This window comes from Orycteropus afer, unplaced genomic scaffold (assembly GCF_000298275.1).
Source record: "Orycteropus afer afer isolate SDZICR_OR568_19922 unplaced genomic scaffold, OryAfe1.0 scaffold00237, whole genome shotgun sequence".
Taxonomy (NCBI): Eukaryota; Metazoa; Chordata; class Mammalia; order Tubulidentata; family Orycteropodidae; genus Orycteropus; species Orycteropus afer.
In genome coordinates this window covers 3,075,483-3,094,735 of record NW_006921824.1, presented here as the reverse complement: position 1 = coordinate 3,094,735, position 19,253 = coordinate 3,075,483, and the positions used below count along the sequence as shown (strand labels likewise).

General features: G+C 38.9%; 1 protein-coding gene across 1 annotated transcript in view; it reads right to left on the bottom strand.

The window, feature by feature from the left end:
- The window catches only part of SYT16 (synaptotagmin 16), a 146,740-nt gene that overhangs the window by 20,826 nt on the left and 106,661 nt on the right, over positions 1 to 19,253 (bottom strand). Inside the window, exon 3 of the mRNA XM_007949091.2 lies at positions 4,458 to 4,714. Coding sequence (XP_007947282.1) covers positions 4,458 to 4,714 — 257 coding nt within the window. The remainder of the gene's footprint in view (positions 1 to 4,457; positions 4,715 to 19,253) is intronic.

Genomic DNA, 19,253 nt, shown 5'->3' with positions numbered 1-19,253 from the left:
GTATGGTGAGGAACAAATAAGGTGGGAAATAGAGTTGGAAACATGCTACTGTGAATTTTCCATCTTTTTAGGCCCTGCTCTTAGCATGAGTTAACATTTCCTGGTTTTGACATTCAACATCAATGCCAAGGTAAAAATATCCTGGTTATTGAAAGTCTCTCCATTTATCTAACAGGCCATCTATTCAGATAAATGCTCACTCAGCTTGCAGGTTTCTGCAGAAGTCCTCAGGAGGGCTCTGCAATAACTGTCCTAAGAGCTTTGAATAAGACATAGCTCCAGGCAACATACAGGCTCCGGATGGGGCCAATCCAAGCTGTGACTCACAAAAACTGGGTTTTGTGACCTCTTCTTAGGTTGATTAGAGACAAAGATTTGTGAAGCTTGGTATTTTCATAGCAATTAATTATCTCAACACACTTTACCTATCACCAGGCAACTGAAGGCACTCCTCATGTGGGTACTGTTAATACTGCTAATCCACCTGACCTTCCTGCAAGGTAGAAATCGCTCCATTTTTATCCCCATTTGGCAGATTTTAATTAACTTCTCAAGGCCAACCAGTTAATCAGTGGAAAGCAGAGATGAAAAGTGGGACACCTGCCTCCCTGTGCACTCAAAATTGTCATCCACCCTCCTATTGTCTTCCTTGTCAAGCCTTAAATCTGCGGGAAAAAGTCAATGGCCTTTTCCGGCAGAGAAGAGCTGTGCTGGAAAATCCATCAGTCTAACAGGTAGTCACACAGTCTGAGCGGTTTCCTTCAGAGGCAAAACAAATGATTCCTTTAGCTCTAGTATCATGGGTTTCTTTAAGATGGGAAAACTTGCATCAAATTGTCAAAACCCATGTAGGTTTAAAGATTTTCTGTCAAATTGAAAGCCTTTTTGTTTTAGTAAGATAGTGTTATGTCATCCGCGTGGCCCAAAGTAAACAGACCCACAATATGTTCCATATGCCAGATACACGGGGGAAGACAGGGCTCTTAATACAGCTAAGAGGCAAATAAATCAATTCTTAAAAGGCAAGCTAAGCCTGCAAAGCAGGCAGTTACAGGAACTACCTCCCGGTTGCATTTGAGGTTCTACTGTAGGAGCACCAAATTACAGTTTTTGTCTCAAAATAGAGAGGAGGCTGAATGGAGCATGCAGAGATGTCTGGATATTTTTGGAGTCTGGGAACATTTAGTACCCTCAATGCCAAGTATTCTATTAAAGCTCCATGAGATAGACAAATGGGAGGTTAACTGGAGAAGGCAATTCACAGCCCAATGGCACAATTATCAAAGGGAAAGGGGATCAAAAGGCAGGTAAACAGCTTTGTTTCATTTTTGTGGTGATACAGCTAAAAATAGTATTTGAAAAGTTATTGTGTGGGATTTGGTTTGATTAACAAGAACGTAGAAGTTTTTTTTTTTTTTTTTTAATAAAACTTAGCTGATTAATGGCTGTGAGACCTCTGTATGAAAGGTTATTTTTAACAAGGTGCAATCCATGTATCTGAGTGACCATCTTCGGTCCCCCTGATCAATTACACCTGCATGCATACACATGTGCACACCTCCATCCATAGAGATTATCTACATGTTCCTTGTGTTAGAAGCAAGGCTTTGGAACATGCTTTTTGCTTTTTTTTTTTCTTCGCTTTGGTAACATTTAATGTGTGATTGTCCAAGTCCTAATAAGAGAGTCATTCTGTTTATTTTCTTAGTCAAAATGATGCTAACAAAATCCATTCACCCTTCTCCTCCCCACAAATTAAATGAATTTAATTTTTTAAATATATTTATGTGATTTATATTTCATCAAAATATGGACATGGAATGAGAGATATCATTACTGATATCAGATAGATCTTGGCTGAAAGCAAAGAATACCAGAAAGATGTTAACTTGTGTTTTATTGACTATGCAAAAGCATTCAATTGTGTGGATCATAACAAATTATGGATGACATTGAGAAGAATGGGAATTCCAGAACACTTAATTGTGCTCATGAGGAACCTGTACATACACCCAGAGGCTGTAGTTCAAACAGGACAAGGGGATATTGCATGGTTTAAAATAAAGGAAGGGAGTGTGTTAGGGCTGTACGCTTTCACCATACTTATTCATTCTGTATGCTGAGCAAATAATCTGAGAAGCTGGACTATATAAAGAAGAGTGTGGCATCAGGATTGGAGGAAGGCTCATTAACAACCTACAATATGCAGATGACACAACTTGGCTTGCTGAAAGTGAGGATGACAGATGAAGATTAAAGACAACAGTCTGCAGTGTGGATTACATTTTAACATAAAGAAAACAAAAATTTTCACAGATGGGCTGATAAGCATCACGATAAATGGAGAAAAGACTGAAGTTGTTAAAGATTTCATATTACTTGGTTCCACAATCAACACCAATGGAAGCAGCAGTCAAGACATCAGACGACGTAATGCACTGGGCAAATCTGTTGCAAAAGACCTCTTTCAAGTGCTGAAGAGCAAAGGTGTTTCTTTGAAGACTAAGGTGCACCTAATCCAAGCCATGGTGTTTTTAATCACCTCATATGCATGTGAGAGCTGGACGACGAATAAGGAAAACTGAAGAAGAGTTGATGCTTTTGATTTGTGGTGTTGGCAAAGAATACTGCAAGTACCATAGACTTCCAGAAGAACTAACAAATCCATTCTAGAAGACACGCAGTCGTAATGCTCCTTGGAAGCGAGAATGGCCAGACTTCATTTGACCTACTTTGGTCATGTTATCAGAAGGGACCATTCCCTGGAGAAGGATACCTTGCTTTGTAAAGTGGAGGGTCAATGAAAAAGGGGAAGGCCCTCAGTGAAATGGCTGCAACAATGGGCTCAGGTATGGAAAGGATCATGGGGCTGGCACAGGACCGGGAAGGTTTTGTTCTGTTGTACTCAGGGTTGCTATTAGTCAGAGCCAACTTGATGGTATCTAACAAAAACAACAATTCATCAAAATTAATCTCAAACTGGGTATTAATCTCCATTGGGTCAATTTCAGTTCATGGTGACCGGTGTGTTTCAGAATAGAACTGCAATCCCTGGGGTTTTCAACAGCTGTCATCTTTCAGAAGCAGACTGCCAGGCTTTTCTTCCATGGCACTGCTGGGTGGATTCGAACCACCAATCTTTCAGTCAGTGGCTGAGAACTTAATCATTATATCACCCAGGGACTGTACTATTTCCACATTCCAATGCTGTGCAATCATAATAGGAAGGTTCTGGGTAATGAAGAAATAACCATAAATTCCTATAAGGTGTAACCAGTTTATAAAATCCTTATCATTATATCTGGCACATAGTAACTGCTCAATAAAGGGCAACTATTATCAGCTCCCTCTCCAGTCATATGTCTGCATGGTTAGGTATATTCTGTCTTGAGTTTTAATTGAAAAAGAAATTTAGAAAAAGCATATTTTATCAGAGATTTACTCCATGAAGCAACATCTGACCAAAGGGTCACTACAGACCAATGCAGTCTCCTCAACCTTCAAGGAACTACTAACAAATAGCTCATCCTGAACAGTCTTTCTCATAATATCTTGTAACATTTCAATTGAGGGCCATTTTATTTTAGTTCAATTTTTGAATAATTCTCATATTCAAATAATCACAACTGAACACTCTGGATTTTTTAAAAAAATAGACTCCCTTAATTGAAACAATGAAAGAAACAAATCACTTTCTCTAAAGAACTAAAAATTCCTTTATACAAAAAGAAGCCTGTAAAAAGCCTTAACATACAAAAAAAGAAGCCGGACAGTTAACAAAGGAGCTCTGGTGGTGCAGTACCTAAGGCATTTGACTGCTAACCAGAAGGTCCAGAAGGTTGTTGGTTCAAACCCACCAGCCACTCCATGGAAGGAAGACTGGGCAATCTACTTCTGTAAATATTTATCACCTTGGAAACCCAATGGGGGTTGTTATGAGTCGGAATCAACTTGATGACAGTGGGCTTGGTTTATTTATTTATTTTTTTACTTTTAATGAGTCCATTTTACCCTTCTTAGTTTCATTTCAAAAGAAGTTTATTTATGCTTCTTTTATTGATACATATAGGAGGTTTGGTTATTTGAATAAAAGATTTATTCTGCAGGCTCTTTGTTAGTTGTTGTTGTGTGCCATTGAGTCAAACCCAACTCATAATGACCCCTGCTTGGGTTCCCAAGTCAGTATCATTTTGGAAGTAGATTGCCCAATCTTCCTTCCAAGGAGTGGCTGGTGGGTTTGAACAGCCAGCCTTCGGGTTAACAGTCAAGTGGTTTAGGCACTATGCTACAGAGCTCCTGCAGGCTCTTTAGATCTTTGTTTTTCAAGGCAATACTCTCTGGAGAGGTTTTCTTTTTTCTTTTCTTTCTTTCTTTTGACACACAGAAAAAGAGAGAGAGAGAAGAGGGAAGAAAGAAAAGAACTATAAAAGCAATAAAAAGAATGGAAAATAACTTGCCTCCGGACTCCACACTGAAGAGCTGTCAGTGGCATAGGAATCTTCAAATCCTCGGTTATTAAATGCTCTCTCCATCTCCAAACTGCCCTCTGTGGACTGACGACGGAGGGTGTGAGTTGCAGTGGTGTCTTGGTGAGATACACCTTGGTGCCTGGTATCCCCTCTCTCACTTGGTGACTGTGAGTGGGCAGAGATGGGGTCATCTTCACCGTAAGACAGATTCTCAGAGTAACTCAGTTGGCTAGTCCCATCCAAATCTAAATTTGCAAGAAGGAAATTATTTCAAATGCATTATTTTCTGCACTTCTTTTACCTAGAGGAATTGAGCAATATAGCAAGTACAACAATTCAGGCCTAAAAGACAAAACCCACAAAATAATATTTGCAGAAGCATAATTCCATGCATATGGTGGCTAAACTTGGTCTATATAATCCAAAGGACCATAAACTTATCATGTGAGGTACAAGACAGTTTAATACCTTCCAGTAATATAAGTATAGAACATGTGCCTTTATGTTCAAAGGATTAAAATATAAGCATTATCATTTTGTTGAAGCTGATAGCCACAATATTTCCAGGGTTGGATTTAGAAGGTAAAGGACATCAATCCAATATGGAGGTCATATGGTCTTCAACTCTGCCTTTCTTGCTTTTCTCTCCCAAATTCATCATGTTACCCTTCTGCTCAAAAGGCTTTCATGGTTCTGTACTTGACTCATGGAAAGAACATGACTTGGGGTCAGATAATCTGGATTTAAATCCTGACTCTTCCTGTTAAATTTGAACAACAGTTGAACTCTCTGGACTTCTGTTTCCTTATCTAGTAAATGATGATAAAAGCTACCTTAGAGGGGCACTGTGGATAACTTATGAAATAATGCCATTTGGTAGCCAGCAGGTCTTCCATAAATCTTAACCTTCCTTACCTGTCTGGCCCAATCTGGTCTCATGCAGCCCATTAAATCTTCCTTTCTATTGTTTCCAAACTCACCCTCACCTCAGGTATCACTGGCTTATGAAAATGTCAACTATGTATGTCTGCTCATAAGAAAAAAAAAAAAAAAACACCTCACTGCCATAGAGTTGGTCCCAACTCATAGCGACCCCTCCTTGGGTTTCTGAGGTAGTATCTCTATGGAAATAGATTGCTCAATCTTCCTTCTAAGGAGTGGCTGGTGGGTTTTAACCACCATTCTTCTGGTTAGCAGTCAAATGCCTTAGGCACTACTCCATGAGAGGTCCTCAAACACTCCCTCTTGTCCTTTTTTTCCTTTTCCTGAAAATGCTACCAAGTCTTCCCATAAAAAAAGAAGAAACTGAAGAAGTAATAATAATAAACTCCAAACATGAAAAGCCCTGCCCTTACAATGTTTCTACAAGTGTATTTAAATTAAATTTCTGTAAGAATATATAGTAGGTATATAGTAGAGTTGGCAAGGGACAGGTTGTAGTCACTCCTTGGCCATAGCCAGTTACCTGAAGGGAGCAAGTAGTTGGACCTGTGGGTTCAGAACCATGGTCGCAGGGGACATCAAGCTCAATTGGCATGCCATACTACAAAAAACATTGTTCTACATCCTATTTTGGCAAGTAGCGACTGGGATCTTAAAAGCTTGCAAGCAGCCATCTAGATGCAACAACAGGTTTCTTCTCATCCACAGCAAAGAAGCATGAAGAAAACCAAAGATGCATGGAAACAATTAGTCCAAGGGACTTGTACACCACGCGATTGTCAGCCTATGTGACTATGAGACCAAAAGAACTAGATGGTGCCCGGCAACCACTGTCAAGCACTCAGAGGGGGATCTATGTAGGAGATCCTGGATAGAGTGGGAGAACAATATGGGAAAAAAAAACTCAAAATCATTTAAAAAGAAAAAAGAAAAGGACCAGGTTTCCTGGTCTGATAGAGCCTGGTAGAACCCCTGAAACTATGGCCCCTAGCTGCCCTTCAGCTCTGGAATTGAAACCACTCCTGGCCAAACAAAAGACAGGCATATGAGCTGAACATTTAAATTAGGTAGATACACTTCTTAGAGAGATCAATCATGGGAGAATAGAAGGACTGTGTCTGCACAGGGAGATAGCTCAGAGAGCAGGAGTGCATGGGAGGGAAGGACACAGGGAAAAGGTAACTAGGGGAGGAAATGGGAAACCGCTGTTGAACTGTGGGAAATTGCAGTCAATGTCATGAGACAAAGAGCATGTGACCTGCTGTATGGAAAATGAATTTGCTCTGTAAACTTTCATCCAAATCACAATAAAAATTTTAAGAAAGGTCTGCCCAGAAGGCTTCACTGGATAATTCTATGAGACATTCAGAAAAGCGTTGATACCAATTCAACTCAAACTATTCTAGACTATGGAAAAGGAAGGAATACTCCCCAGTTCATTCTATGAAGCCAGCATACCCTGGTACCAAAGCCAGGAAAAACACCCTTAAAAAAGAAAATTATAGACCAGTATGAATATGTTGTTGTTGTCGTCGTTATATGCCATCGAGTCAGGCCTGACTCATAGCAACCCCTCCTTGGGTTTCTGAGGCAGTATCACTACGGAAGTAGATTGCCCCATCTTCCTTCCGAGGCATGGCTGGTAGGTTAGAACCGCCAGCCTTCTGGTTAGCAGTCAAGTACCCTAAGCACTACACTACCAGAACTCCCAATATAGACATACAAATTCTCAACAAAATTCTAGCCAATAGAATTTAATAGCACATCAAAAAAATAATACATCATGATCAAGTGGGATTAATACTAGGGATTCAAAGATGTTTCAACATTAGAAAATCAATCAATGTAATTCACCACACAAATGAAACAAAGGAAAAAATACATAATAATACATCTAAAATGATACGGAAAAGACATTTGATAAAATCCAATACCACTTCCTCTCAACAAAATTAGAATGGAAATTCCTCAGCATAATTAAGGGCATATATGTAAACCCAACAACCAGTGTTGCTCTCTATGGAGACAGAAAGCAGTCCCCTTGAACATGAGAACCAGATAAGCATGCCCTTTTTATCATCACATTTATACAATATTATACTCTAAGTCCTACCTAGATCAGTAGGGTAATAAAGGAAAATAAAGGGAATCCAAATTGGTAGGGAAGAAGTAAAACTATTCTTATTTACAAATGACATGATCCAACATGTAAAAAAAAACTCCAGAGATTCCACAAGAAAATTAATGGAATAGAATGGCTCAGCAAATTACCAGCTACAAGGTCAACATATAAAAATCAGTTGGATTCCTCTATGCTAACAACGGAAAAAAAAAAAAAAAAAAAAAAACCGCACTGCTGTCAAATCCAGTCTGACTCACAGCAACTCCTCCTTGGGTTCTCGAAGTGGTATCACTATAGAAGTAGATTGCCCAACCTTCCTTCTGAGGAGTGGCTGGTAGGTTTGAACTGCCATCCTTCTGGTTAGCAGTCAAATGCCTTAGGCACTAGGCCACCAGAGCTCCTATGCTAACAATGAGAACTCCAAAAAAGAAATCAGGAAAACAGTATCAATTACCATAGCCATTGTTCTGGTTATCTAGTGCCACTCTAACAGAAAACACCACAAATGGGATGGCCTTAACAACAGGAGTTTATTCTCTTATAGTTTGGAGGCTTTAAGTCCAAGTTCAAAGTGCCAGGCTCTAGGGGCTGGGTGAAAGCCCCTCAACCTTGGGGTTCAGCTCTGCCTCCTGCTCTCAGCTCAAAGAAGTTAGAGGCTTTTCTTCATTCAGACAGCTACTAGCTGCTGAGGCTGCCACGCCCAAGGTTGACAAGTAAAATGGCACAGTCCCGATATTACCAAATCACACAGCAGGCCATTAATTCAAGTCCATTGCGAGTCCCAAGGTCAACAGAGCATGGTAGGCTGCTGAACAATGACACAGCTACATGCAGGGTTCAACGTGCCATAAGCTAGAGACCATACCCCAAGGCTTCTGCTCATATAGGGGAAGTAGACCACATTCCCTAAGGCAGCTACTCAGCTGCGCACAGTAGTTTCCACCATGGAGCTGATTACCAGTCTCATTACGGGGAATACTACTTTCAGCTGCCCAGCCACTCAACCAGGCCCAGCCAAGTTGACACACTAACTGAACTACCTCAGCCATGAAAAGGATAAAATACATAGGAATAAATCTAGGAACATAAGAGAATTATACTCAAAGCAATCTATAGATAGAATGCAAGCCCAATCCAAATTCCAAAGTAGGAGTTCTCACGTTACCTGATCTCAGAACCTACTACACAGCCACGGGAGTCAAAATAGCCTTAACAGTATTAGCACAGTGACAGACACATAGATCATTGGGAATCCAGAAATAAATCCATCCAGCTATGGGCAGCTGATCTTTGACAAAAGGCTGAAACCCATTCGATGGGGAAGAGACAGTTTCTTTAACAAATGGTACCAGCAAAACTGGATATCTATTTGCAGAAAAATGAAACAAGATCTATTCCTCACACCATATGCAAAAACTAAGTCAAAATGGACCAGAGACCTAAATGTTAAAACTAAGCTGTAAGGTTAGTGGAAGACAGCACAGGGACAAAGCTAGGAATCCTAAGTAGGCAGACTATCAAATGTAACTGATAATGTACAAGCAGCAGAAGATAAACCAGATAACTGGGACCTCTTAAAAATTAAATACTTATGCTCATCAAAAGACTTTGCCAAAAGAGTAAAAAGGAAACTTATAGATTGAGGAGAAGTGTTTGGCAATGACATATCTGACAAGGGTGTAATTTCTAAATTTATAGAAAGCTTCAACATCTCAACAACAAAAAATCAATAAACCAGTTTAAAAATGGGCAAAGACATGATCATACACTTCACCAAAGGAGACATTCAGGTGGCTAACAAACACATGAGAACACATTCACAATCATTAGTCATTTTTGTTGTTGTTGTTATGTGCCATCAAGTCGGAATTAGAGAGATGCAAATCAAAACTACAATGAAATACCACCTAATCCCAGCAATAATGGTAGTGAACAAAACAAAACCACAAATGATGGTGAGGATGTGGAGAGAATGGAACCCTTATACACTGCTGATGGTAATGGAAAACGGTATAACCACTACAGAAAACAGTATGATGCTTCCTTAAAAAGCTAGATATAGAAATACCATACAACCCAGCAATCCCACTCCTAGGGATATATCCTAGGGAAATAAGAGCTGCGACATGAATAGACATATGCACACCCAGGTTCAATTCAGCATTATTCACAACAACAAAAAGATGGAAGCAACCTAAATGTCCATCAATGATAAATGGATAGACAAATTGTGGTACACACATACAATAGTGTACTATGCAACAATAACGAATAATTATAAATCCATGAAACATCTCACAACATAGATGAATCTGAAGTGTAGTAAGTCAATAACAAAAGGACAAATACTGTATGAGGCCACTATTACAAAAAATTAAAAATAGATTTACACACAGAAAGAAACATTCTTTGACATTTACCAGGGATGGGACAGGGAGGGAGGAGAATCACTGACTAGATAGTTGTTGTTATTAGAAGCCATTGCAGTACAAACAACAAATATGAACCCCTTTGTAAATACAATACTGAGTTGTCAATGAAAGCAAACATGGGTATAGGGACGGATAGATGGGTGAACAAGCTAAACAATTATGTATGTCTAAATGGAGAGTGTATCCAAGATCATATACAGGGTTGGCAGACAATGGGCCTCTCGAAGAGTATGAAGGGATGGACACTGGGAGGAGGTAACTATGGGGAGGAAGTAGGAGGGGAGCTGCTGCATTGTAAATTTTGGTCAATGACATGAGACAAAGTATATGTGAACTGCTGTATGAAAAGTGAATTTACTCTGTAAATCTTCACCCAAATCCTAATAAAAATAAATAAATAAATATTAGAAGCCATTGTTCAACGTGACCCTGTGTACAACAGAATGAAACACTGCCTGGTCCTACACCATCCTCACAATTGTTGCCAAGCTTGAGCCCATCGTCATAGCCCTGTGTCAATCCATCTTGTTGAAGGTCTTCCCTTCTCCACTGACCCTCCACTTTATGAAGAACGATATTCTTCTCCAGGGACTGATCCCTTCTGACAACATAACCAATGTAGATGAGATGAAGTCTAGCCATTCTCTCTTCTAAGGGGCATTTTGGCTGTACTTCCTCCAAGACAGATTTGTTTGCTCTTCTAGCAGTGCATGCTACATTCAACATTCTTCTCCAATACCACAATTCAAATGCATCAATTCTTTGGTCTTCCTTATTCACTGTTCAGCTCTCACATGCACATGAGGCTACTGAAAATAGCATGGCTTGAGTTCAGGCACACCTTAGTCTTAAACTGACATCTTTGCTCTTAAACACTTTAAAGAGGTCTTTTGCATTAGATTTGCACAATGCAATAGGTCATTTGATTTCTTGACTACTGTGCCCATGGTGTTGATTATGGAAAATTAAATTCTTGACAACTTCAATCTTTCTCCATTTATCATTATGTTGCTTATGGTCTAGTTGTAAGGATTTTTTGTTTCTTCATTGTTGAGGTGTAATCCATACTGAAGGCTATAGTCTTTGGTCTTCATCAGTAAGTGCTTCAAGTCTTCACTTTCAGCAAGTAAGGCTGTATCATCTGCACATTACAGGCTGTCAATGAGTTTTCATCAATCCTGATGTTGCATTCTTCTTCATATAGTCCAGCTTCTCAGATTATTTGCTCAGCATGCAGATTAAGTAAGTATGGTGAAAGGATACAACCCTGGTGCAACCTGTCCTGATTTTAAACTACATAGCATCCACTTGTTCTGTTTGAACGATTGCCTCTTGGTCTATGTACAGGTTCCTCATGAGCACAATTAATTGTTCTGGAATCCTCATTCTTTGCAATGATATCCATAATTTGTTATGATCCACATAGTTGAATGCCTTTGCACAGTCAATAAAACAAAGGTAAATAATTTTCTGGTATTCATTGCTTTCAGCCAAGATCCTTGTGACATCAGCAGTGGTATCCCTCATTCCATATCCTCTTCTGAATCCAGCTTGAATACCTGGAAGTTCCCTGTCTAATGCAGTGCTGCAACAATTTTTAAATTATCTTCAGCAACATTTTACTTATGTATGATATTAATTCATCAAAGGTGAAGAAATTAAAGATTTTTATCAACTTCTGCAGCTTGAAATTGACTACGTGTGCAATCAACATATATTGATTATTACTGACAACTGGAATGCAAAAGTTAGAAACAAAGAAGGAGCACTGGTTGTTGGAAAGTATGGCCTTGATGATAGAAACAATGCCACAGATGACATGATAGAATTTTGCATAACCAATGACTTATTCATTGCAAATTCCTTATTTATTTATTTATTTAACTTTTTTATGTGATTTGGGTGAAATTTTATAACGAGTCAATGCAATCCCTATCCAAATTCCATCAACATTCTTTAAGGACATGGGAAAGCCAATCAGTAATTTCATATGGAAAGTAAAAGAGAGTTCAGATAAGCAAAACACTACCTAAAAAAGATAAAGTAGGTCTCACATTCCTCAATCTCAAAACCTACTATACAGCCACAGCAATCAAAACATCCTGGTATTGGTACAATGATAGATCAGTGGAACAGAACTAAGAATCCAGAAATAGATCCGTCCATCTATAGACAGTTGATCTTTGACAAAGGGCTGAAACACATCCAATGGGGAAGAGACAGTCTCTTTAAAAATGGTGTTGGCAAAACTGGATATCCATTTGCAAATAAATGAAACAAAATCCATACCTCATACCATACACAAAAACAAACTCAAGATGGATCAAAGACCTAAACGTAAAACCCCAAATGACAAAGTTTATCAAAGATAAAATACAGGCAAACTTAGAGGTCTTAATTTATGGCATAAATCGACTATCAAGCATAACCCAAAATGCACAAACAGCAGAAGAGAAACTAAGAGACTGAGACCTTCTAAAAACTAAATTCATATGTGCATCAAAAGACTTATCCAAAAGAGTAAAAAGAGAACCTACAGATTGGGAAAAAGAAAATATTTGTAATGACACAGCTAACAAGGGACTTATCTCTAAAATGTATAGAAAACTTTAATACCTCAACATCAAAAAGAAAACAATACAATTCAAAAATGGGCAAAGGATGTGAATAGACACTTCTGCAAAGAAGACATTCAGGCAGCCAACAAACACATGAAGAAATGTTCATGATCATTAGCTATTGTTGTTGTTGTTATTTGCCGTCGAGTCGGCCCCGACTCATAGCGACCCCTCCTTGGGTTTCCGAGGCAGTATCACTACGGAAGTAGGATTGCCCAACCTTCCTTCCGAGGAGTGGCTGGTGGGTTTGAACCTCCAGCCTTCTGGTTAGTAGTCAAGTACCTTAGGCACTATGCTACCAGAACTCCTCATTAGCTATTAGAGAGATGCAAATCAAAACAACAATGAGACACCATCTCACCCCAACAATAATAGCAAAGTTCAACAAGACAGAAAACACTAAATGCTGGCAAGAGTATGGAGAGATTGGAACTCTCATACACTGTTGGTGGGACTGTGAAATGGCGAATACCTTTTTAAACAACATAAATGGCAACTATATATGTGGACTTCACTAGATGGAATGCACAGGAACCAAATTGACTACCTTTGTGGAAAGAGATGATGGAGGAGCTCAATATCATCAGTCAGAACAAGCCTAGGGGCAAACTGTGGAAGTAGATAGTAGGTATGTGTTAATTCAGGTGAAGGGAATGCGATACAGAGCATGGGCAAAGTCAGCACAGTGTGACCAAGGCAAAGGAAGACATGGAGAGGTACACAAGAATAAAAGGCAATTACACTAATTTCTATAACATATACAGTCCTGCAACAACAGTAGTAACAAACAATAATTTATGAATGGATACAAAGGTAAATATGTATGCTAAATAGATGTGGGAGTATGGGAGGCCATACAGAAGTACACCCATGTGCATATATATGTATGGTTGTGGATATTTCTATATACATATTTGTTAAGTGCTGCATGTAAATTCATATATTCAATAAAGTACATAGGGGGCACAGTTATGGAAACTTCTTAGACACAACCAAATACATCTCAAGACAGAGCTACTGGGCTTGAAAGCTAAAGACCATAGTCTCAGGGGACATCTAGGTCAATTGGCATAACAAAGTTCATAAAGATAATGTTCTACATCCTAATTTGGTGAGTAGCATCTGGGGTCTTAAAAGCTTACGAGCAGTCTGAAACAAAGGAGAATGAAGAAAATCGAAGATTCAAGGAAGCAATTATTCCAAAGGACTAATGATAGCCCACATGAACTACAGCCTCCTCTAACCTGAGACCAAAAGAACTAGATGGTGTCTGGTTATCACTACTGACTGCTCTGAGCAGGAACACAATAGAAGTCTTGGTTAGAGTAGGTGAAAAATGTAGAACAAAATTCAAATTCACAAAAAAGACCAGACTTACTGGTCTGACAAAGACTGCAGGAATCCCAGAGATTATTGCCCTAGGACAACCTTTTAACTTGGAACTGAAGCCACTCTGAGACTACCTTTCAGCCAAATAATAGACCGGCCTATGAAATAAACACCTGGGAGGAATGTGCCTTAGAAAATCAACTGTAAGAGACCACAAGGGCAACATCTGCCCAAAAGCAAAGATGAGAAGGTAGAGAGGGGCAGGGGAACCAGATGAAAGGAAACAGGGAACCCAGGGCAGAAATGGGGAGAGTGTTGACACATTGTGGGGACTGCACTGCAACCAATGTCATGGAACAATTTGTATATGAACTGTTGAATGGAAAATTAATTTGCTATTTAAACTTTCACCTAAAGAACAATCAAATGTTTAAAAAAAAAAATCTACCAAGTCTTTAATCCCCCCACCAACTCTTGCACTTTCTCTGACTCCTTCAGACTCAATGTTTTTTCTCCAACCTGAATGTTATTCTACTCTCTCTCAGTACTCCCCCACTCTGTTCATCTTCCTCTTCTCCCTCAATGCCTACATTACTCTCAGCTGTTAAAGAAAAGTTAACAGGGTCTTCCTAAGCAACAGCCCTCACTGTGACTTGCCTTCTACACCCAAAGAGCAGCTAAAGACATTTTATTCTCTTTCGCCTCCTAGTCATCGCCTGCAGCATCCATCCCAGCATGAGAGAAAGTTAGAGATACAGACAGGATGAATGAGTGGAATGACAAAGCATATATCATAAATCTAGCTTTTATCCACACTGTTTGGTAGCAATTGTTGTCCGAGGTAGCACTACAGCCCCCACTAAAACTTAAGCTCTTTGAAGGCATTAAGCCACATACATCTGCAATAACAATGCTAAACATTTAGTGGGTTCTTACTAAACTCTGGGATAGCTCTGAAGGATAGGCAGGTAGCAAACAGGTGAAAGAGTCAGATATACAGCAATGTGGAGTGATGGTGATAGTGGTTTATCAAAGAATATATGTCCCATCTAGAGGAAACATTCAAATTTTAAAATATGCTATAACTCTATGCAAGCCATACAAAAATATCTTGAGGTAGATTTGATCCTCAGGGTACAAGTTCAAATTCCTGATTTAGGATTCTTCAGAACCATGCAGTCCATTGAAAACTTCTCCTTTCTGCCTTATTATTTTGAAGAATTCAGTTCAGGCTCCTTGGAAACACTTTCGTAGGGTACCACAAAATTTTTACATTCATGCTTTATTTCACTTATTTGGCAAACACACTAAAAAAGCCCACAGAAAATGACAAAATGAGGGAAATTCCGTATGCAAAAATCTACAACATAAAGCAGAATTTTCTTCTAAGGCTCTAATTAGCACACTCATTCCTCACATATATGAAGACTAAAATGTCCTATTAAACAGGAGGTCATCCATCAATGTGTGTAGCACCCAGCAGGCTTTCAGCACAAAATCTAACTTTGCCAAGAAATTACCCCTATAAAATTGTCTTATGACTTTAACTCCTACGGTGATAATACCTAGATCAGTAATAAGGGAATTTTCAAAAGCTACATTAAGCCTGGAAAAGCTATTCATAACTGAAAAACATAACTATATTAATGTAACAAACCATTTTCCTTGACAGACAAGCAAGGAGTGAATTAGAAAAGCAAATCTGGGTGCAAGTCAAGTTGCAAGGAGGAGGCAAGGGAGTTGTGATTCACCATTACATAAAGTAGTCTTCCCATGCCTTTAAAGACTGTGTCACCTTAAACTCATACGAAAAGTAATTATCTGTTGTCAGAGAAATGTATCCTGGCTTCTCAGAAATTTTAGGGTATAATTATGCCACACCAACCTATTTATTTTAGTAGAGAAATTCATGAACTTGTTTCATCCGAATCCAGTTCTGATGTACTGAAACACCCTATTATTCAATTATTTTCCTTCATACTTGTAAACCCCTCCCCCCATCATCCATATAAAAATACTTCTGCTTACCATCTGTGATGGTCAATTTTATATGTGGAGTAGGCTAGATTGGCTAAACTACAGCCTCAATTATTCATCCAAACACTAAACTAGGTTCTGCTGTGAAGGTATTTTGTATATATGATTAAAGCCCACAGTTGGTTGACTTTCAATATGTGAAATTATCCTAGATAGTCTAGTAGACCTGATTCGATCAATTGAAAGGCTTTAAGGGCAGTACTGAGGCTTACCTGGAAAAGAAGAAATTGGACCTATGGACTGCAGGAGAGTTCTAGCCTGCTCTTCCTGGTGGGCTGCCCTATGGATTTGGGATTTGCTTAGGCAGCCCTCACAATCACATAAGCCAATTCCTTGCAATAAATCCCTTAATATATATCCCTAGTTGTTCTTTTTCTGGCTGAACTCTGATTATGAAACCATTCCAAGCAAAACTGAGCACAGATTATGAGAATAATCGTTGATGACAGCGGGAAGTTGATGTCTAGCTTTTATGAAATATCCTAACTACTCCACCAGCAAAAATAAGGTTATTGATCAAAACAAAAAGAAACAAAAAGCCCAATAAGTGGACTATTCTGCAGCCTATATTTCATCTTTAAAGACTTCACAGACAGACTCTGACGCAGTCCACTCAGATCTAACTCTACTTCATCAGGAATGAAGTAACAATTAATATACAATAATGCTAATTTAGAGATATGGGACAAGAGAGACATTGACTGCATTATGAAGATAGCATTTCTTGCTTCTGATAATCTCACTGCTGAATCTAGAATGAAGGATCTCACTTACGATGAAACTTAATAAAACCTACCAGTAGCTCTTTCATGGTTCAAATTTTACTTGAATTTGAGACCTTTAATTTCACTGGCCTAAGACATATGAATGCCCTTCTAAACCAGAAGAACTGTCTACAATTATTGCTGATGTTAGGAAACCATGTTTAAGCAAGACCAAAAAAATAACTAAATAGAGGTAGATAGAGAACTGCCCCCCCCCCACACACACACACACACAAGTCTCTGGGGTACAAGGTCAACCTCTTCATTATTCTTTATTGCTGAAACAAATCCACTGATCAAAATGAAAAGAAAAAAAAAAAAAAAAAGAAATGATATAGAAAAAAATCATGCAATAAAAACTACACTAATACTTCTTTGGAGATTCTATAATAGTATTTTGCAAGGCCAATGACTTACTCATCGGAAATACCTTTTGTAAACAACGGTGGTTATGCACGTGGACTTTGCCAGCTGGAATACACAGAAATCAGATCTCCTACTTCTATGGAAAGGGGTGATAGAGAAGCTCAATATTTCCTGCCAAAACAAGGCCAGGAGCTGACTGTAGAACAGACCATCAATTGCTCATATGTAAGTTCAAGTTGAAGCTGAAGACAATTAAAACAAAGTCACAAGAGCCAAAATATGACCTTGATTATATCCCTCCTGAATTTAGAGACCATCTAAAGAACAGATTTGACTCACTGAACACCAATAGCTAAAAAACAGACAAATTGTAGGATGACATCAAGAACATCACACATGAAGAAAGCAAAAGGTCATTAAAAAGACAGGAAAGGAAGAAAAGACCAAATATTTGTCAGAAGAGACTCTGAAACTTGCTCTTAAACAGAGAGTAGCTAAAGCAAGTGGAAGAAATGACCAAATAAAAGAGCTGAACAGAACGCTTCAAAGAGCAGCTTGAGAAGATAAAGCCAATTATTATAATGAAATGTGCAAAGACTTGGAGTTAGAAAACCAAAATGGAAGAACATGCTCTGCATTTCTCAAGCTGAAAGAACTGAGGAAAAAATTCAAGCCTCAAGTTGCAATATTGAAAGATTCTATGGGAAAAACATTGAATGATATAGGAAGCATCAAAAGAAGATGGAAGGAATTCACAGTCACTGTACAAAAAAGAATTGGTCAATCTAGATCAACAACGGGTCTCTCCTCATCAAGAAGAAAACCAAAATTAATGGAAACAATCAGTCCTAGCGACTGGTACACCATCCAATCTGCAACCTATACAACCATGAGACCAGAAGAACTAGATGGTGCCCAGGTACCACTGCCATCCACTTGGAAGGGATGTAGGAGATCCTGCATAGAGAGGAAGAACAATGTGGAACAAAACTCAAAATCATTTGGAGGCAAAAAAAAAAAAAAGAAGAAGAAGAAGGTGGGGACCAGGTTTGCTGGTCCAATAGAGCCTGGTGTAACCACTGAGACTATGGCCCCTATTTGCCCTTCAGGTCTGGAATTGAACCCACAACTGTGGTTTCCAGCCAAACAAAGTACAGGCATGTGAGTTAAACATTTACCTCAAGTAGACACACGCCCTGGAGAGAACAATCATGGGAGAAGGAAGGGCTGCTTATACATAGGGAGATAGCTCAGGGTGCAGAAGAGTATGAAAGGATGGACACTGGGAGGAGGTAACTATGGGGAGGAAGTGGGAGGGGAGCTGTTGCATTGTAAATTTTGGTCAATGACATGAGACAAAGTATATGTGAACTGCTGTATGAAAAGTGAATTTACTCTGTAAATCTTCACCCAAATCCAAATAAAATTAAAAAAAAAAAAAAAAAGAATTGGTCAATATTCATCTATTTCAGAAGGTGGAATATGATCAAGAACCAATGGTACTGAAGGAAGAAATTGAACCTGCACTGAAGGAATTGACAAAAAACAAGGATCCAGGAATTGATGGAATACCCACTGCGATGTTTCAACAAACTGATGCTCATCTATGCCAAGAAACATGGAAGACAGCTACCTGGCCAGCTGACTGGAAGAGAACCATACTTATACACATTCCAAAGAAAGGTGATGCCACAGAATGCAGAAATTATGGGACAGTATCATTAATATCACACACAAATAAAATTTTGCTGAAGATAATTTAAAAACAGTTGCAGCAGTATATTGACAGGGAACTTCCAAAAATGCAAGCTGGATTCAGCAAAGGATGTGGAATGAGGGATATCATTGCTGATGTAAGATGAATCTTGTCTGAAAGCAAAGAATACCAGAAAGATGTTTACTTGTGTTTTATTGACTATGCAAAAGCATTCATCTATGTGATCACAACAAATTATGGGTAACATTGAGAAGAAAGGGAATTCCAGAACACTTCATTGCACTCTTGAGGAACCTGTACATAGACCAGGAGGCTGTCATTCAAACAGAACAAGGGCATACTGCATGGTTTAAAATCAGGAAGGGTGTGTGTCAGGGTTGTATCCTTTCACTACACTTATTCAATCTGTATGCTGAGCAAATAATCTGAGAAGCTGGATTATATGAAGAAGAAGGTG